At 36.8% G+C, this 22246-nt stretch overlaps 1 protein-coding gene across 2 annotated transcripts; it reads right to left on the bottom strand.

Annotated features, from left to right (window-relative positions):
• Positions 1-264: 264 nt before the first annotated feature.
• Positions 265-13885, bottom strand: LOC114360815 (protein pim1). 2 transcript variants are annotated; one of them, XM_028315631.1, is made up of 9 exons: positions 13794-13885; positions 5754-5879; positions 4740-4807; positions 4475-4562; positions 4030-4188; positions 3352-3504; positions 2161-2484; positions 529-1647; positions 267-450 (listed from the first exon to the last, which is right to left on the bottom strand). In XM_028315631.1, the coding sequence occupies exons 1-9, from the start codon at positions 13810-13812 to the stop codon at positions 338-340; spliced, it is 2169 nt and encodes a 722-aa protein (XP_028171432.1). In that variant the 5' UTR covers positions 13813-13885; the 3' UTR covers positions 267-337. The 2 variants fall into 2 exon arrangements, with proteins under 2 accessions (XP_028171423.1, XP_028171432.1); XM_028315622.1 differs by lacking the exon at positions 4475-4562 and having other exon boundaries at positions 265-450; positions 4652-4807.
• Between the last annotated feature and the right edge of the window lie 8361 nt (positions 13886-22246).

The following is a 22246-nucleotide window of genomic DNA, read 5'->3' on the forward strand; positions in this document are numbered from 1 at the left end:
TCGAAAGTTTTTCGTGCTAGCCGTACTGTTGTGATTGTAATAATAACGGCTTACATACAGCAGCCTATTTCAGTTCATTGGCATGAGTCTCGTATCGATCAATGCTTACTGTAATTTATGCCTTCATTCATGACGTTTCTTGCCTAAAGTTCTCGTAAAATATGCTGGTATTGGCAACATTAGGCGCGTGCCAGATTTTATAGTCGAATAGGTACGTATACTTACGATTCTTTCGTATTCAGGCTATTCCTTCTAAAAGTAAGATAATAAACAAGGATAGCAATAATATAAACTTTATTTTTAAGCTAAACGAACAAGAAGACGAATAATTAATTACTTATAATATGGTGCAAGTTCGAGAGTTAGTTTGATTCCTCACTTCTGTCTCTATCGTCTCTTCTATTTTGTGGACAGTATCTTCAGCTCCATCTATGCCTTTGTGTACATTTTCTGAAAAGAATATTGTTTTTCATGCTCTGTATTTGTAATAAAAACAAAAGTAACTAACAGCGGGAAAAATATACGTACCAACAACGTGATCCTCGATAACCTTTCCTTTGCCGATGCAGGAATTTTCTTTGTCCTTTATTGATTGAAACATTCGAGCAAATCTACCCTTTTCTTTACCAACCACGACGTCGGTTTCTTCGTTGAGCCCGTCGTGAGCGTCTATGGCGTCCTCGCTCCTCACGATGGGCATCACAGCCTGCGTCTTGGTCTTGCCGGCCTGCGGGCTAGACTTATCCGACCCGCAGGGGATCGTTTCGTTTTCTGACTGCCCACCTTCACTTTTCTGCCCATCATCGCTATGTTTACTCAGAACCGGGCTCATCTGCGATAGATCAGGAACATGTAATAAATCTTGAAGCAAAGGAGACTTTGGAGGCGGCGAATTAGCAATTTCTGCAATTTTTTCTGGCACTCCTAGTGATTTAATTTCATCGTGGTGCACTATGGGCTCTATTGTAGTGGTTGTTTTTATTATGTTTTCCACAACTTCCACTTTTCCTGTCACCTCATCTTTGATAACTTGAACGGTTTCTTGTATTTTTTCTTCAGTTTTTCCAACCATCGCCTGTATGTTATGCATCGCGTCCTTCACGGTGGTTTTTAATGTCGGGGAAGACGGGGCAATATCATCTTTGTTTACGTCGGGGATGTCGTGCGGGGTTACGTTTTCGTTCTCAAGGTCGTTTATATTTACTATGTGGGAGCCGCTGACGTTCGCCTCCAGTGAGTCGATCGATCCGATCTCCTCGCTCGCGTTTCCATTCACGTTGTCTGCAGTTACATGCTCGTCAATATTCGAGTTCGTGACGTCCTCGATCGTGAACGGCTCCTCGTGTTTGCTCATCGCGGGTATTTTCTGTAGGGGTGGCAGTTCCGTGATGGACGTTTGCAGTTTCTCCTCGGTGACGATGCTGAAGTCGTTGTTGGTGAAGTCTGCGTTGGAGCCCTTGGTGGCGGTGAGCAGCGTGTGGCAGCCGCCGCAGGCTACGTTGTCGACGACGAAGCCATTCATAGCGGTGACCCGCTTCGGCGAGTATTGATTGGGGACAGCCTCATTAGCGTTGTCGGCGTCGTCGATTTCCTCCAAACAGAGTTTATTGTGGCGCGACTCGCCGCAGGTGTAGAGCAGCCCGTTGTCTGAAACAGGCAGTTCACGTGTGCGAGGTACGGCCGCCGACAACAAGTGGCGACTCGACACTGCTCACACAGCCGGCGGACTAATTTATTGTCGGACGCGTACCAAAGCCCATTGGAAATAAAAGTGGAGGATATGTGTTATGGAATCGATTGCGTGCAAGGTCAACGAAAATAGATTTTACAGAGTGGACACGATTTGATATGGAAATCGGTCGGTAAGCGATATGGTAATTTAGGAAGGACCAGCATGTTAATATATTATTATTATTATTTCAAATTAAGTAAAGTGTAGAGCAGTGTCATTAGACTAACAATGATGTATGGATGTATGTAACTCTCATGTAGGCGTTAAGCAATGGTAGTGAGTTAATCGTATTGATTTAGGTACAGTACCTATCGCACGCTATTTAGATTTGTTGCCTACTTTGATAAAATTAGGCAAAGTTGTTGAATTTAAAGATAATTATTGTTTTAGGCTAAAAAAATGTATATTTGATAGATTAAGTAATTTACCTGTAACAAAGGCAGTGTGCATAGCGCCGCAAGCGACAAGCTTGAGCTGATATCCGTCGAACATCTGTTCCATGTCAATCTCAGCTGGCTCCGTGACATTCTCCACCTCTCGTGGCATTCCCAGCTGTCCCTTCTCATTGGACCCGAAGGCCAGGATCTTGCTCTCATCCATAGACAACAGGAAGGTATGAGAGGCTCCACAACAGGCACTTTTTATAGGAATATCTATGGGCAGCACCTCAGGCACGTACACGGTGGTCGCAGGATTCTTTATGCCAAGTTTTCCATTCTCGTTGTCACCCGTGACGAACACCGCTCCTTGAGCTATAAAAATGTGTCGGTTATATTTCCAAAGTACGGCCAAATATTGTGTAGAAGGTTTTGATGTCGTGATAAATGTGTACATTTGTACACATGTGTGATTTGTTTGAACTTTAGACTTTTTGGTAAGCTTTTCAGACGGGTGATTTGTAACTAGCATCGTAAAAAATGTGTCTTTACCTATAGCAGGTACTATACTTTTCGCTAGACAGGTGAAGTTACTGAAATAAATTATTTAGGACTAGAGTTCAGATAAAGGCGTTTTTATATCCGAATCTCACGTCACGTCCACCGTAGGGTGTCTAGACTTTATGTTGGCCAATCTCACAAGTAGGTTTGAGAATAAACTGCAATTTATTTAAGGCAATAGGCGCTAGTCTGTTGGTATTTTATTACGGGACTGGAATTAAAATTGTATAAAAAAAAGCTTCAACAGTACCTACAGTAGGCGCGCGAGTTCATATCCATCCTGAGGAATGCGGTAGATAGTGCTGTTACCTAACTAATTATGCTAATGTCGATATCGATAATTATTACCAATTAAGTAGGTCAACCTTATCTACTTATTCCATATTTTTTGCAACTTATAAGTAAGTATAAGTATAAGTATAAGTAAATAAGTAAGTAAGTAAGGCCCCGATGGACATGAACTCGCGCGCCTACAGAACTTATACCTTGTAGATGTAGACTTCGATTAGTAGTTACGTAATTACTTATCAATCTTCTCCACGAAGTTGAGCTCGGTGAAGCGCACGCACGAGCGCGTGTCCTCGCCCAGCCCCAGCTGCCCATCCGTGTTGGAGCACACGAACACGCGTCCCGAGCCTATAGACTACAATAATGTTTCATCCAAATGTATACGTTACGCACTGGTAATAAAGACGGTGTGGTAGTAGCCGCACTCGACGAAGGCGATCTTCTCCACGAAGTTGAGCTCGGTGAAGCGCACACACGAGCGCGTGTCCTCGCCCAGCCCCAACTGCCCCTCCGTGTTGGAGCCGCATACGAATACGCGCCCCGAATCTGTATGGCAAATTACATCTGTGAGTGGTGCTGTTCAGACGAGGCTCTACTTGGTAAGTCATGTGAGATAAAGAGTAAGGTACACCAATTAAACTTTCCATAAACATTCACATAAATAACATATTTCAAGTTGCTGGATGCAGGCCAGTACCAATCGATCAATGTGGAAAGCATTAGGGGAGGCCTATGTTCAGCAGTGGACGTCCTATGGCTGACATGATGATGATGATGATGAAGTTGCTAATACTCAAATGTCACTTTCACGTTGCCACTGGCAACTACGGAGGACATCTGAATATTGATGATTTCCCAAGTAGAGCCTCGGTTGTCACAGACAGTGGAATTCTCCAACTCCCCTGGTATCAGAGATGAGTGTGGCGACGCCACATGACATACGTCCGCATCATAACAGCCCCGCCGCACCGTTTGACATGGCTTAATCGGACTGCGAGCTTAAAACTGGAAATGATAACACATTCCATAGGCCCATTGCTCAGCCACAAAAGCAACATTATTGGCACTGACCCGTGAGGATGGCAGAGTGGTTGCTGCCGGCAGACACCTGGCGCACGCGGGCGGACTCGGCGTCCAGCTCCACGCACTGAGGCACGGAGTGGTGCTCCATGTCGCCGGTGCCCAGCTGACCCTCGTCGTTGCAGCCCACGGAGTACACTGCGCTGTTGTCTAAAACAGAAGTGTGACAAAATCAAATCGAAGGCCAGAGTGTAAGCTGTTGGTTTTTGCGACGTTTATCTCAAGAGATAGCAGCTAATCCAGCTGAGACCTGCTGATGAAAAATATCTTTCATCGTGTGGGTTGTTAGATTGGAGCTTTGATATCAGACTCTATGAGCTCTCATAGTCTTTGATATGGCTCTATGAGACCGACAGCTCTGAATCTTTTTACTTGAATGGAGTGCGTTCAATCTAGGAATTCAATCCAGAACCTCTGAATGTAGACAGTCTCAAACCTGTGACGAAGACCGTGTGCGCGCGGCCACAGGCCACGAACATGACGCGGTGCGGCTTGAGCCACTTGACGCAGCTGGGCCGCGTCACCTCGTCCTTGTGGCCGAGCCCCAGCTGCCACCACGCGTATCGAGAAAGTGCAACCTTCAGATCATAGAGCCATCAAATAACTGTCAAACCTGTGACGAACACGGTGTGCGCGCGGCCACAGGCCACGAACATGACGCGGTGCGGCTTGAGCCACTTGACGCAGCTGGGCCGCGTCACCTCGTCCTTGTGGCCGAGCCCCAGCTGCCCCCACGCGTTCCCGCCGAATACGAATACCCTCCCATTCTCTGCAACAACGAACAGGTTTTACAGGTTCTCAGACTGTAGAAGGAATTTTACTGCTAATGAGGAAGAAAATTGCCGATGATTTTTTTCATGACTTGTTCCTGCTTCGGTTATCATTTCGAAGGACACTTTTCTCAGAAAGAATACAATTTCAATCAAACATGAAAAAAAGTGATTTTGAGAGAGACTGAGACGATATTTTTTATTGCAGATTTTTTCATAATCTTCTGCCAATAAATAATCCAAAGAAATAATTTATGTATGTTATCGAAGGTCAAAAATAGCACAACCTATAATTACCTATTATAAACGATTATGTACCTATTATAAACGATTTTTATATTCACAGAATTGTAGTGCTAGCGGTATAGGTACCTAATTATTACATTTTTATGACCATTTCGCGGCAATCATGGGTGCCAAGGTTTTAACTGAAGTCTAGGTACCAAAATAATTTATGACTATAAGCTCTGGTGGTTTTAATGGACTATGCTGAATTCAGAGCATAAAACTGGTCGGGAAACTCGGAAAATTGCAGTAAATGAATTCCACTTGCGAAGTACTCACCGACGCTGGTGATTAATTAACTTTTCCGGGTTCATGGGATCTCTGGCTTTTGGCCAAATCTAGAAATTGTTGTTCTTGTTATTTCTCTCATAGAGGACCAGAGGAAAGAGCAATACTTAATTTGATTGTTTTTCATTTGGAATTTCTTATAACTTGGAATGGATAAGAAAAATACTCTGTTATTAATGGACACACCTGTTATTTGTAGCAAAGACTACATTTAGGTACGGCAGATTTCAGCAGATTAGTTAGAACTGACTCGTCTTGTTTGATGGAAAGTTAATTATATGTATATAAGCTCACAGCATAATTTTTTTTGTTGTGAATAAGATGAAGTGATTCCTCATGAAGAAGTGGTTCAAAAATATACAGTTTACTCACGACAAATGACAGCACTATGCTCATCGCCGCAGGAGATCGCGACGATGGGATCGTTCTTGATGAAGAAGTGGCTCGGCTCGTTGTCGGCGAAGTGCGACTTGCCGAATGTGAACACCGCACCCGTTTCTGCGAAGTTAGTAACAGCAGTTAGAAAGAAAAACGTTAAAAAAGCGATAGTAGCCCAATGGTGTCGGTTTCAGTCCGGCCGAATCGAGATCCGAGAAATGTGGGTTCTGAACCTCGTCGTCACTGGACTATTGTGGTGAACCCACTCGTAACGAGCATATTTAAGCTTACCTCGAGGGGTTAACGTTATTAATAAAAAAAAACAAAAACAAATATAAATAAGTGATAGATACTCAGAAGTAATATTAGTTATGTAGTAAGAACTTATGTTGACATGAATGAATTATTTACTATGCGAATCTCTGCATCCATAACTCATGAGAATTAAAATGAGCATTGCGTGATTTCAAGTTTAACGTATTGCATTGGATAAGCATTGTTTATACTTTGTTATGCTGTGGGTAATTTTCCATATTTATTATGTGTAAGTATTAACATTTGGATTCAGTATCAGTGCAATGATGTTTTTTTAAGTTTTCACATTAGGTAATTGTAAATACAAGAAAGAAGCAGATAAAAGTCTGATTTAATTAAGTAAAAATCTATACTAATATTATAAAGCTGAAGAGTTTGTTTGTTTGTTTGTTTGGTTGAACGCGCTAATCTCAGGAACTACTGGACCGATTTGAAAAATTCTTTTTGTGTTGGATAGCCCGTTAGTTCCTGAAGGCTTTAGGCTATATATCATCACGCTAAGACCAATAGGAGCGGAGCACCAATGAAGAATGTTTCAATTCAGTGATTTTTTTCCTTTTGAGAGCTGACGCTGCGTAAACGGTTAAAGTTTCGCAAAAATCATGTATGACAGAATTGTTCCCCTTTAAAAGTTCTAAAAAAAAGTCCGCGATAGCATATGTCTATCTTTTAAGGTTGGCTCATAGTAACCCTTTTTATGCAAAAAGAAATCTGTTTTAAATTAATGCATTATTTGCGCAGGTTTTTTCATAAACATGATATTAATCCTTATCCAAATAAATAAGTTATTCATCACAAGTATTTAATTTTAAACATACTTGGCCTTTACACCATTCGATTTCAATAAATATCTTAGAAGATATCGCAGTTTTAAAATATCATCGCAGCAAAATAATGATCAAGTACTGCGCGCGCCACTGATGGATCAATGCACAGCCTAAACCGCTGATCGTAGAGACCTGAAACTTGGACGGTGTATTCTTTGTAAGACGTAAGCATCTGATAAGAAAGGATTTTCCAAAATTCTACCCCTAAGGAGGTAAAAAGGGGGGGNGTACGTGTTTGCTTGCTGGTCCTTCCAGCAGTACGGTGACCTTCAAATTTGAACTCATCCTCACCAGAAGTAGTAAACACTTGGTTAGTGTTTATTAAATAAAAAGTCATGTCGTAGAATCATTTTGTTTAACCAGTATTTTACTTTTCTTAATATATTATAAACTTGTTTATCTTCTTTCAACTTAACTAATAGGAACTATGATAAGGAACTTTAAATTAATTACTTTGGTACGTCACTTTGTATTAGAAATTACACCTATCACTTACAAATACACTACAAATTAAAAACAAAAACAAGAAATAAATTATAAATGTTTGATTAGGCTGGAATACTTCACATTCATTATAATATTATCGCCAAAATGTTGCCGACTCCACGCCCGGCGCGTCAAAATGTGTCGCGCGAGCGCGAACGCGCTGCCCCCGTGTATACTCGTGCGCCATCGGGCTCCGACTAACGGTTAGTCGCGTTTTTCGATCTTTGGCACTATTGGGTGAAAGAGAGAGAAACACTCTATTTTTTCGTGTAAATTTGAAATTTGTACAATGTATACTTACGAAACTGTGATCTTTTAATTTTGCGTCCTACCGGAAGTACTTTAAGTCCTGCTGGCAGGACTCCGGGCGATCTATCACTAACCTAACCCAGACTTTGTTATCCAGCTACTGGAGTACTAAAACCTTATTTATTTTATTTATTTATTCTTCAATGCCAAAATATTAACATTAGGCATTATAAACCTTCATGCCAATAATAGTTTAATAAAAGAGATGTTAAAATTAGGGATTTCCAATACTTCAGCGTAATATGCGTGATGCCGAAAGAAAACGTATAATAGTGCGAAAACAACTGTCAGGCTAAACAATAATTTGTGAGTTTAAAGTACCTATCGGCCAATGTGTTTGGCCAAATGAAATTTTAGGCGTACCGAGGGGCAACCGATCACGCGACCGCGCTTGTGCCGATTAGTTTTATACATTTCCTAATACAATATTGGAATTCTATAAAATTCCTAGGAAAAGTATACATTTCCTAGGATATGTGCGTATTAAAAAATCTCTGAAGCAATATTTTATACATTTCCTAAATAGCTTCGGAATTGTATACATTTCCTAGGAATAGTATACAATTCCTAGAATTCATACATTTCCTGTAACATATACATAAACTCATTTTCGCGCGAGAGTTTTGGCGGAGGCCCTTGAGGTAGTGGGAGTAGTCTTGAGGAAAAGCTCCTTCTCCCACGGCCAGTGGCATGCTAGAAGCTTGGTGATTCTAGCACCTGTAGGAAAATAAAAAAAAAGTTTACCAATAATACTGCGGTAGGTGTAGTTTTCGATTTCGTTGCAAAAAGATAATACCACCGATCAAAGGCCGAGCTGCATATTCATAAAATATAAGAAAATTTTATTTTTATGTTTATTAATTTAACCTTTAAGATTTTTATATTTTATAAGTATTCAAACATTTAGATAATAACGTTAAAAACATTTAAAAATCGAATGAGAACGTTTTCGACTTCTCCGCGGACGAAGTCGCGGGCAAAAGCTATTTGTAAAATAATTAGACTAAATTATTAAAAGTGCCTACCCAAAGTCATTATTCCACGCGGACGAAGTCGCGGGCACAGCTAGTATCTTTATAAGACTTTTTACTTTGAACTTCGAATTTAGGACTCATTAAAATTTTGTAGGCACTTCACATTTGTATACAGTGTGGGGCTCATACTTATTTTTATGACCGATACCCTTTATGGTATCGGTTTCCATTTCCTTTTAGTTAGATTATGAACAGCATTTCACCAACTTGAATATTCAAACATTGAGGATGGATCGTTCGTTCGTTGAACGTAAACTTTATATTTTTTTTAAAATATGATAAGTAAGGTTACTGGGTACTATAAACTCTAACCACGCTGCACTGTAGAAATACAGGTGAAACGTCAAGCTGTAAGCCTCGCGATTGAAAACCAACTGTTTTCAATTTATATAAAAACTTGTTTTTATGTCATTTTGGTTGGAAAAGTTATTTTAGTTGAATAATTTTCAGCTCATTCACAATTTAAATAGAAACCAGAAAATTGGCCACATTCTTTATGGCCCGTAAATGAAACCAATTTTTGTCCGCACTACAGTTTTTATAACTGTAATAAAGCACAAATATTTTTATTTACACAAAACGTAAAAAAGATGCCTAACGTATTCGTTTTTCAGGATTAGGTAGTCTGTTGTAATTGAGTCCTCTAGAATCAAAGGCGGCCATCTGACGTTTTTGGCTAATTAATAAATAATTTTCATTACATTTCATGATTTTTACATTCAAAAGGTATCAATATATTGTTTTGAAAATAATCACGCTGCTACTGATATTCACAAACACCTTGGTAAGTTAATTTTTCTATTTTTGCTGTCTAACATTTGCGTATTTTTTGCTCTGTAGTATTTTAAGCATTCATTTAGATGTTATCATGTAAGGGGGCGTCCATAAATTACGTGAGACAATTTTGGCCATTTTTCGACCCCCCCGCCCCCCTTGGTGAGATTTGGTGAGATTTTGCCTGACCCCCTCCCCCACCCCCCTAATCTCACGTGATATTTAAGTTATTTTGCAATATCTATGCTTCGAGTAGGTATATTAGATTTATATGAAAAAATCAGTAACCCAGTGTCGTGCCACGCGCAGTGCATGGTTCCGTAGCTTCCCGTCGTTTAGTAAGACAAGCAATTGCTTCAACCTAGGACCAGTTTTTTGATTCATAGTTAAAATAAATAATTGTTAAATTTTGCTTCTAATGGTTAAATATTAATAAAATGTAAACTAATAGTTAAAAAATGTACTAAAAGTCAAGTTAAACATTGTTAAAAAAACATTTTTTTCTGTTATTTAACAACTTGTCATTTGACATCTGTCAAATTTGACTATTGGTTACTTTAACTACGAATACATAATATTTTCATACTTATGTAATGTCATTTTTTAGGGTTCCGTAGTCCTGCCAAGGAACCCTTATAGTTTCGATATGTCTGTCTGTCTGTCCGAGGTTTTGCTTGGAAACTATTGGCACTGGGGAGCTGTAATTTTGTGAAGGTATGTATATTAATCACGCCGACAAAACGGTAAAATACAATTTCTAGGGTAGACTTTTTTCAAGGAAAACTATAACGGTTAAGATAGATTACTTAGTTTAAGAGTAATAGTCATTTGACTCATGTATTATACAATTTCTTAACCGGTAAAAATTCCTTACAAGAAAATATGAAAAGTGACTTTAGATGAAGAAGTCTTTGCTTGCTTCTGAAATATATTGTGGTAACGACAGACAACTACGGAACCCTACACTGCGCGTGGGACGACACGCACTTGGCCAATTTATTATGCAATAGCGATGCTGATGAAGTTTTTTTTTAATTTCGAATTTTCTTAATTTCGACATTTATTCTGCATCTTTAGTGTTCACAAATGCAGATGGAGGCATTTTTAGTTTAATTTGATTAGACGGTTTGGAATAAATTGTCATTATCATCATAAAAAAATCATTTTTTTTTTACTTCAATAACCCAGTTTTCTGGCAATTTTACTCTATTCCTTGCGGGAAAAATTACGTGATATTTTCCGAGACCCCCCCTCTCCCCTACGTGAGATTTAGTGAGATTTTCGTTGACCCCCTCCCCCCCCTAAAAGCCTCACGTAATTTATGGACGCCCCCTTACGACAAACTGTGTCGTAAATTAATAAGTAGGCAATAAGTACTTATCTGACAGGCCATTTCATAGAAATGTAAATGCTATGCGTCATTCTCTACCCCAACTTTTATTACGCTCCATTAGTGGTGGTGAAAATTTCCATCTGACGTCATCTGAGATGACTAAATTATACCGACGCGTAGCTGAACTAAAGGTGTAGGAAAATGTAAAGCAGCCCTTAGGTCACGTGACTTCCGGTGACCTTGTCCGAAGGCTGTTTCGGCTACCTCAAGCTGTCGGAGATCGGTATCATGTCCGAAATTAATAGCACCTTTTTCACGAATAACACTTGTAGCCAGTAATTGTGTATAGAAATACTTGGAATTCTGGCTAAAGAATATAATAGCACTAAAGTGGTATTACATCATTCTAGCAAATACCTATAATAATATAATGTGGTATTCGTGGTAATAGTTCGTTCTGTTTAAGTTGATGGACTGTGAGATTTGTCGAGTTAGTATTTAGCAATTTAGATTAACGTGATGGATGGAATTTAACCAAAGTTTGGGCTATTTTTAAATGTCGCTGGTGGTATAAAGGCTTGTCCGTCACGTACTGAAATAGCATTTCAGATGTTAAGGTCAGTCCTATATTTATAACTAATACCTAATAATTTTAAGTGCTCTACACAACCATGATAAGCATTACCTTTGTCTATGAAAGGAATTTGGTTTTATACTTGATTGAATAATCATAATAGTCATTATGATTTCATTGGAGGAGGCCTGTGTTCAGCAGTGGACGTCCTATGGCTAAAAATAATGATGAATAAATGAGGTTTTAGACATTCACGTTTAATCTTAGCATTAAATATGACAACTTTTAGAAATTGAACCCTTTTTAAGTTGCGTAACAAAAGTCTAATGCAAGTATTCGTACATAGATTGGCAACTTACACTACGTCTACACGATGGATTTTCTACTAGAGCGCTTACGAGTGGGTAATCAGGCGACTAATGACTTCTTAAGTAATATTAGACCTGTCCCTAATTCCATTACAAATGGACTAAGAAGTCGTAGTAGCAGCTTATGTTCAAACGCTGACATAAATCATGATGTTGTTAGAACAAAATACACAATGTTTGGTAGAGTCGGTAATTCAATGAAACTGATTTAGGTTCCCATTAATCTTATAGAAATAACATGAAGAAATAACAACTTGAAGAGTGTTAATATAGAATACGGTAACATAAACATAACATAAGATAAGATATACATAAAATAAGATCTCTTTAATTATTTTCTTAGTTTTTTCAAATCCAAAAAAATTGATAAAGATTTTTCTTTTTGTTTTCTTTAATAATTGACGAAAATCCTTGGTGTTAATTCCTATTGGAAATTGATGACTTTAGAGCAGTAGTATATAATTTTATTATAATGGTTTTTTTTCCCGAAGAAATATATGGTTTTTAGGGTTTTTGACCAATTTTTTCGACAGAAGTTAGCAAAAGTCGTTTGACTTATATTTCCATACCTAACGGCTCTAATATTTTTACTAAGTACATATTTCTGTATCGCCAGAGTACAGGGCAGTTGATTATGCCGGTCGCGGGTTGGCATGCGAGGGTGGTGCTAGCGTGATACGGGGATTTTATTATTATATGCTAATTGCACCGTGTTCGGAAAAAGTGCAGCATAATATACAGGGCGTTTGGCTCAGCAGCGCCATTGCACAGATTTGAACTTCAGTAGGTTGTATATCAGCCATATCGCCAATAAAAATCAAATCAGAGTCGAAGTAGTTTTCACTAGTAATGAAATGCAAGTGAAGTGAAGTTTCGAAAATAAAATTTAATCAATAATTAAAAACTATTTGTACTCTCCGTAATTTTATTAGGCACAATAAAGGTAATGATATCCTATTATATGAGCGTGATAAAATACGACTTTTCATGGGCTCCATGAAAATAAAGGGCTAATCTTGATTATACTATAAAACTTGACCTCAATTTCTGACCCAAAGTCGTTAGGAATCGATAAGCAAAGCGTGTTCCAGGTGACGGCACCTGAGTCTTATTTGTACGTAAGTTTATTTTTGAAATGGATCTAAATTGACAATGCTATTTACAATAAACATGATCGTTCCATATAAGATGGTAAAATTGTAAATGATGGCAAGGTTGTGTGAACATGTTTCACAAATATTTCTGAAATTCAGTAAGTAGTTGCATGAAATAAATTGTACGCACTGTACAAAAGATGCAGTTCAAAGAATAAAAAAGTTGGGGTAGTTGTAAAATTTAGTTATAAATTAGTGTCAAAATGTTGCTCTTACTCACCAGCAGTGTTATTTCCGTCGTCGGGCTGTGGTTCAGCTGATTGAATTAAATTTCTAAGTTGATTCAGAATGTTACATTGTTGTGCGACAAAACATCCATTATAAATGTAAATTTTTATGACAGTAAGCAATGATGATACTAATGATAGAAGAATAAAAAAAGATGAAAGAACACTGTAAAAAAAAGTAAAGTAAAACGTCATTCTGTACAAAAGCGCTAGATGAAAATATGCTAACACCCTGCAAACATACTTTGCGCCACGTTTCAATTCGCGTTCCTACAAATAAACTACGTATTTAGCATGCAAGACATAGTGAACCACATTGTAAATGGTTCGGGCGTTCTTTATAGAATTTCGCATAACCTTAATGACCATGCACCGTGAACTAGGGCATTACAAACAGCGAACGGACACAATTCTTAAGATTAAAACAAATGAAGAGACAAAATGAGTCTTTTTTCTCAAACTCTACATTCTGACAGAACACTTTTGGTGGCAGCTGATACAACTATCATGGTTACGAAGTTAATCTTTCACTTTTAAAAAATAAATCCTGTGTAATGCGCGTGTTTTTGTAACTGGCCAGTGTTCCACAAGTTTTTTTAAACAGATTATAAAATAATTGTGGTCGCTTGTCACCTGGTATGTCATCGGTCATGGCGGCGGCGAGTGGCTAACGGACGGGCATCGCTCGCGTGGGGCGGCCGGCCGCGGGACGACGACTGACCAACACGTGCCACCCTCGCCACCGACGTTTGTTTACCACGAAATTATACCGCTGGAAAAGAAAAATGGTCTTGCCAGTAAAAATACTTACCAATATTCATAACTTATATTATGTCGAGGACCATTTATGAAACGGGACCCATTTTGTAAGGAAAATTCGCGCATAAGTTCGTCCATTGAGTTAGTGTTCCAATTTTAAATATAAAAAAACTGACGTAACGTCAGGTTTTTCTGTTAGAAAACAAAATTTGAATTTAGAATCGTATATTCTTATTTTCAGCTGTCAATTGATTTATGTTGCCAGTCAAATCACGGGGATAAAAGAAGGTAGTTAAGAAAATAAAGGAAAGTTTCCTTGACACAACCGTCAGTATTGATAGAAATGCTCTAGAAATAATTATGTCGATGTGTTGTGTGTTAAAGTTTTGTCCATTTTAAGCTTGTAGAACGATAACAATTAAATGGTGCGTTGTGGTGGCTAAATTGTGATATTTGTGTGTGATATGTGTAGTAGTGCAATGTTGGCAAGAAAAGACATAAACGAGATGAGGGAATTATGTACGAGGAATGTCTCAACCAGCTGGTCTGGTAAGTGAAATCTTGTTCAGTACATTTTACTTTTGTTACGTGAAATATTAGGAATTCCATAAGTTTTAATTCCTTGTTGAATGTTATTGTTGTAGTAAGAGGTAACTATAGCTATGAGAGTGACCGCTACTATTCGATAGAACTCATTTCGTAAAACCGATAGCGTAATGAAAGATAGGAAATCATTGCTACGATGTGAGTGAATGGTTGATTTTTTTTATATATGCTCATTAGAGGCTTCCGGCGACTGGGACCGCAATTACCTAGGACCGCGGTCCCAGTCGCCGGATCCATAAAGAATTAATAATTTTCTTCCGGCGACTGGGACCACTCATAGATAACTTAAAAGAAAATTTATTATTCAATCCAAAATCGGTACAGTACTAAAATCCATGAGTGGTCCCAGTCGCCGGAAGAAAATTATTTTATTCTTACGCATCCGGCGACTAGGACCGCAGTCCCAGTTAATTGCGGTCCCAGTTGACGGAATCCTCGCTCATTATATTATTTACTTCAATACAACTTAATTTGGTAAAATAATATGAAATTTTCAAAAGCACGGGTTATATTGATGCTATGAGAGATATCTAATTACAGCCGTAAACAACTAAACTTATTTATTCAAAACATATTTTTCAGAATTGTAAATAAAGGTAAGTACCTTTATTTACATTTAGTACTTTAACAGGTTTTCATGTATTCGACAGGAGGTGCTTTAATAATTTATATTTATCATAAACCATCAGCTGACTACTAACTATAATAATCCGAATAGATTACAATCGTATGTATTACATTATGTCACTGTGAATGTAATACATTTCGTGGAATAATATTAAAAGTAAACAACGTATGAAAATAGTATTATGTTGTAGAAAATTTGATTTCCATGCGATTTGAAATTATTCTATTCTTGGCCGCTTCCGCCTGTCGAGGTTACGTCGCTGCCACAATGTGCGATGACTCTCAGGTTGCCAAGTTTTCGCCCTTATGGTCATAGAGTTAAGGGGGAGGTGAATTGCAGGTTCCTACTACTTATCCCTTTATTAGGTACGGCCTCGGGGACACGTCACACGGTGGGCTGATATTAGAGCTTCATAGACTTAGCGTCGCTCAAAAATCAAGTGCCTAATTTTGAAAAAATAAATATGCCAATGTGTTCCTTTACCAAAAAGGAATATTTTATGTTATGTAACGTTTCTTGATGAAGTTATTATTTAATAAGTTATTGACAATTTCCTTTTTTTTTGTATGGAGCTCAACATTTATTTTTATTTTATTCGTTATTCTTAAGCTTTCTTAAGAAATTGACTTTTGTATTATGTAATGCAACATATAAGCTATGTTATCACCAAGTGTCGCACTTCGGAAATCTTCGGAACATTGTCATTTTGGACTTTAAAATAAAAAAAATAAGAAATTGAAATAACTGCCAAATTTTGTAAAAATAACTACGCCAATGTGTTCCTTTGCCAAAAAGAAATATTTTTTGTTATGTAACTTTTCTTGATAAAGTTATTATTTAATAAGTTATTGACAATAATTACTTTTCTTAAGAAAGCTTAAGAATAACGAATAAAATAAAAAAAAATGTTGAGCTCCATACAAAAAAAAAGTAATTATTGTCAATAACTTATTAAATAATAACTTTATCAAGAAAAGTTACATAACAAAAAATATTTTTTTTTGGCAAAGGAACACATTGGCTTAGTTATTTTTACAAAATTTGGCAGTTATTTCAATTTTTTATTTTTTTTATTTTAAAGTCCAAAATGACAATGTTCCGAAGATTTCCGAAATGCGACACTTGGTGATAACATAGCTTATATGTTGCATTACATAATACAAAAGTCAATTTCTTAAGAAAGCTTAAGAATAACGAATAAAATAAAAATAAATGTTGAGCTCCATACAAAAAAAAAAGGAAATTGTCAATAACTTATTAAATAATAACTTTATCAAGAAACGTTATATAACATAAAATATTCCTTTTTGGTAAAGGAACACATTGGCATATTTATTTTTTCAAAATTAGGCACTTGATTTTTGAGCGACGCTAAGTCTATGAAGCTCTAATATCAGCCCACCGTGCGTCATAACGCCATTGATTGATTATAGTGCGGTGACGTCACGGCGCACTTGCACTCGTAATCATTCCAGAGGCGCCTTGACCTTAATGGATCTAGATTAACTCTGTTTTTGAACCAATTACCTGCATACGTGTACACTTATGTACTTAAGTCTGTTAGACTATTCCCCCTTTGATTGCTGAGAGGAAGGCAATTGCGAACTTAAATAGCTATCTAATGGAGCAGTTTTGGCTAGACTCCAAATTACAATTTAGTAGTAGCGGTGTTTAGTAGTTTTAATTCAAAATATACATAATTGCATTTACATTTTAACAAGGTAGATGTGTCTTTCATTATTTTATATGGAGTTTGGTGCGAATTGAGTAGGTATATTATAGAATTTCAATAGGATGATTAAGTTGATAAGCCAGCAAAGAAAGCTTTAAGATACTAAAAGTACGATTTAGATAGGTAACTTTAAACTTTAAGATTAATTGCAGAACATTATTGGCTTATGCCACTTTCATTTTCAGTTCATTCTTCAGTTGATTTCCAGGCGTTAAGTAATTAGCTTGTTAGTTAAAAAAGGGAAACAAAAGAACTTTCCAGCTGGACAAAACTTATTAATTCCCACGAAAAGTAAAAGTGTAGAAGTCGTCCGGCAATGACGTACACGCCGCGATAAATCCAAGTTCAGAAACCTTCAATTTCCTAAGTTCATTACCGTACGGGTAAACGACTCGAGTGGAATAAATTTCAGACGTCTTGGGCATAGGGTGGCCATCAGATCTTTAGACTTTCTTTTCAGTATGAGATCTACAATAAGACTAGGAAACAAAATTTTACTTCCTTTTTTCGAACACTTGCTTGTTTGCACAAGAAATACCATTACAAATATAAAATAAAATAAGTAAAAAGATAAAATAAGTAGGTACTATAAATTTTAATAATAAAATTGTATCTCTTACCGTAGTAGTAATCGTAGCAGTGTCGTAACACCGTAGCGATGTTACGAGTGTCGTAGTACGGACAAGATTTTCGTAGACGATTAGAACATTGTTTCTCACCTTATTATCCTGGAATGTCTGGACATGACTTATCACCTGGGGAACCTACTTAGGCGATAGGCCTACAGCCCCTACAAGCTGGCGATAAGCAAAAAAATCCTTTATGCATATTTAATCGGCCCGTTCGCGGTGGTTGCGTGAAACGAGAAATGCCAATGAACTAACGTTAGTAGCAAGTTAACCTATGTCCAGCTCAGCGCCCCGTGAGATTGTTATTTATGATAAATAACGGCTTAGGTTTTCAATTAAGCATAAAACTGATTAAGTATACAGATTATTTCAGAAATTAGTAAGATTAATTGCATCGCAACAAACTTTTATCTGAATATTATAATAGGAATTTCTTTGAAATTAACACGTTATTTAAAAACCACACATTTAGATTTCTTTTTTAATACGTACTTACTCTCTTTATAGTTTATATTTCCGATGAATAAGTATTCAAATGATCGATGTTTCATAGCGCTTTATATTTTTCTAGCCACGCGAGATCGCTATCAGGCTTGAAAACGTCACAAAACGCTTTGAAGCGATTTGCCTGCTTAGTGCTTACATGTAATGGTGCAATGTTCGCTAATACTTCTCAGAAGTTCTAACGTGTCATGGAGTTTTTGTAACGAGCTTGCTGTGCTTTTTTAAAGGATTATTACCAATCTGTAAATATACAAATTACTAATAATCCCGTTAACCCCCCTCATATTTATACGAATTACTAATAATCTAGTTATGCTTTGATAGGTGATTGATTTGCTTTTAAGTTAGAGTAGCCTTATTAACGACCCAACATCCCTACATATGTGCTTGGCATAAGTACCTATTAATTTAAAGTAAACTAAGTATTCATACGTATTTATTAAAACTAAATCATATTGTGAAATCGTCTACCAGGCAGCTTACGACGACAAACAAAAACTGAAAATCACAAAAACTCTACCTAAAAAAAAAACAACAATAAAATACCGAAAGCACTGAACAAACAACGTAGATTTATTCGCAGTAGTACGTATTCCGTAACCTTCAGAATATTATTGTTTTCCAAATTATAACCTTTGTTCGAGAAGATCCATCATAGCCACACTAACGCGTGCCCAACACGCACGTGGAATTTGTGAAACAAACAATACAAAACTTAAGAATTTTCTTGCCATTAGCCTGTAATGTTTATTTGTTTGCAAAACTTGGAATAGTCGCTTTTAGTTTTTCCGTGTACATACACTGCTGAAATTAAGCTTTCTTACTTAATATACCATAATATTGTGGTCTTTTACAGTTTTATACCTACAGATCGGTTAAGAGGTATATAAGAATATAATACAGAATATTCAATTACACATCGGTCATTGTTTATAGCAATTTTTCTGACTGAATATTTGTAACTTCTAAAATCTAAAAGTTATAGTTCCGTGTTGACCTGAAAGTGACCGCATTTGTCCTTTAGCAAGTTCTTGAATAATGGAAGATGTCATGGAAATGAAGAATGTTCTTTTCTTTTTTCAGTGCTTTATTTATTCGCAGGTTCAAGTTTAGATTTGTTACATTAATTGAGAGCAGTGAAGGGAGTAGGTAAAGGTACGGTAATTCAGGTCATGTGTACCAGTCGCTGTTTGTGTTTGCCCGCGATTACCCATGATTGCCGTAGTTCTAACTTGAATCAAGGTTTTAAGGTCATGTTACCTTAGGTTCATCCGTCAGGCCCTTCTATAGCCGTAATAGCGTCATGATTTTTCCCTACATATTGGTAGGTAGTAACTAAATAGTAGTAAAAAAATATTAAAATGTAGCCATATACTGCCAATAACGAAAATATCTAAGAATATCCTTTGGGGGGATTCAAAGCAATTTCTAAAACACTTTATTGAACTCTGAATCATGTATTTTCAGCAAAGCAACCTGAAAATATACAAAATAAGTATTGTTGACTACCAATTGCCTTATTGGGGTAGATATTTCAATAATTCATACAATTTAGGTTAGTAACGGCCATTGAGTTGGCCGAAGGAAGTGTAACGAGGGCAACGACTTGCGACCGAGAATGTTACACCTCGGAAATTGGAGTAAATTATTCACTTGTAGTAATAAATTGTTCAGACTGAAACTGAAAAACTCCTCCTTCTCTGAAATGAATCATATAAAGCTGTGTCAATTGTAGATAATTAACATGGGGTGAACAAACCTATTTCTGTGTCTAGAACTTACATACCCATTGCTATGGGTAATAAAATAGACGATAAAGTGATATATCGTCACCGTCGTGGCAAAATTAAATAACTGACAAAACCAAAGTTGCGAGATATTCACGTTTTTGTGTTTTTTTTTCGTTAAAAATGGCGATAACTTTTAAGGGTTAAAATATTATAGTGTCGGTCTTTTGATATTTTATACAGCAAACCTTTATTAATTCAATAGTATTCGATGATGTTACTTTGTATTATTTTAAATAAAAAAATAAAAATGTAATTATTTAGTTTTGCCACAACCGTATTTTACAACTAAGTTGCAGTTATTTAGTTTTTGTATGTCACTTATTTAGTTTTGCCTCAACCAAGGTATTACAAAAACTAATATTTCCATTGAATAAGTACACTTGTTTAATTTTGCCACACTTTTATTGACCTAAGTGTTGATTTATTCATTTTATTTTATTTGTTTTGTCAATGCAATTTTAGTCAAAATCTGTAAAATTGTTAAATAATACTAGAATATACCTACTTATTTAATACTTACAAAATTTTTAACAAATTGGTATGGTAATCATCAACATCAGATTCCTATAACATTGAAATACAATTGAAAGAACCAACATCGAATTCATATCAAAATTAAAATAATCCAAAAACAATAAAACTGTAATAGGGATCTCTCCCTAGGGATCTATAGGGATCCCTTACCCTCAACGTCATAGCAGAACGACGTTCAATGTCTCTGCACATCTCCGTTGACGCTAAGGCACATCGGCAGCTCAATAGACAGATATGGAAGTCCTTGCAACATGATGTTCGCAACTTTAATACAAATAGTATTAAAGAGGCGATAGAGTGGAACCAAGGCTCGAAAGTGTTCGCAAGAGACTACTCTATTGGGCGAAGCTAGCTTACGAAGCTGAAGACTGCGGAAGGACTACCTTCACACCGTTACACTAGTAACGTCCACAAAAGCCGAGGTTCTGGGTGAGATTGAAAAGTTTTATGGACAGCTATATACCTCGACGAAGATATTGTGGATATCAGCATTATCAGCCTATACGAGATTAGGATGGCTCTCAAACACCTAAAGAACAACAAGGTACCGGGTGATGACGGAATAACCTCGGAGCTTCTGAACGGGCTGAAATGATGATAATGATGAAGGTAACTATCCAGATTCAACATCTGAGTAATGAACATTGAAATTAAAAGTAACATTTAAAGTAATGTTACAAAAATGAAATAAATCAAAAACACAATTGTACGAGTATTTTGAAGCAATGTTTCGGATTGAGTTGTGGCAGAATTAAATAAAGTCACTTGTTGACTTTCTTAGTACAAGTATTTTGAAGCAACGTTCGCAGTGAGTTGTGGCAGAATTAAATAAAGTCACTTATTCAGTTTTGCCACGTAAATTCTACAACAAACAGAGATGTAATTTTTGGTCAATAGTTTCACTAAACTGAAGATATCTTTGGAAATATCATAGATATTGCCACGAGAGTAAGATCAAAATATAGGTAACACTTTCTACTATACAAAAAGTGGAAAAAGTGGTTTTTGCCAAAAGTGTCAGTTATTTAATTCTGCCACGACGGTGACGATATCTGCGTATCTTAATTATGTGCCTATTTACGTGGTTCATTTTTTCCTTCCCAACTGGACACCTAGTTTACCACCTTTTATTGCATTTTTATGTCCTAGGGAATAGTGGTTAGATTTGTTTGCGGTTCAGACACAATCCGGGCGGGCATCATGAAAGGCGATTGTTTGGGCGCGGTTGCCATGGCGACGGTATCGCGCATCTCGTGGAAATTCCGCCGATTCGGTCACTCGGTCGTTGATCCTATTATTTATAGTTTGGCTTTGTTTTATAAACTTAATCCTGAAAATTTACGACTTGGATTACGGGCGTATTTGCATTTTAATGTTAAGATTTACTTTCAAAAGATAATGATTTTAAAACGTGGGTAGTAGGTATATTACCTCCACAGAGCACCTGCCTGTGTTTGCCGTACAACATTATACTTACCTACATATATTGTGTTCTGTCCCTTGTAAAAGCTTGCGTTTCCACGATATGAAAATTGTAATTTGTAGTAGGTATCCTATCTAGCTTAATAATAGATTAAAAATAATTTAAAAATATTGGAATGCAAAATATTGGTAATTAATTAAACGATCGACAAATGGACCCATAGTTTTTTACCTCACACCACCATATTTTTTTAAATTGTAAATAAATAACTACCGATATTTGATGTCATACATTTCTTAGATTCATCATCATCATCATCAACAGCCCTTTACAGTCCACTACTGGACTATGAGCCTCCTCCACTATAGTGGAAGGTTTTGCCATAAGTAATCCCCACGCTTGGCAGGCGGGATTCTTAGATTATTTTTAATAAATAAATACCTAAATCGCTTACTAATAATACGTAGATAAGTAAATACAT

Source organism: Ostrinia furnacalis, unplaced genomic scaffold (genome assembly GCF_004193835.3).
Source record: "Ostrinia furnacalis isolate ACB-3 unplaced genomic scaffold, ASM419383v2 OfSCF0322, whole genome shotgun sequence".
Lineage (NCBI taxonomy): Eukaryota > Metazoa > Arthropoda > Insecta > Lepidoptera > Crambidae > Ostrinia > Ostrinia furnacalis.

Coding starts and splice junctions, on each gene's coding strand:
- LOC114360815 (XM_028315622.1), bottom strand. Junction 3,505..4,029: donor CCACTCTGCCATCCTCACGG/GTCAGTGCCAAT, acceptor TTTGCCATACAG/ATTCGGGGCGCGTATTCGTA. Junction 2,485..3,351: donor CCACACCGTCTTTATTACCA/GTGCGTAACGTA, acceptor ACATTTTTATAG/CTCAAGGAGCGGTGTTCGTC.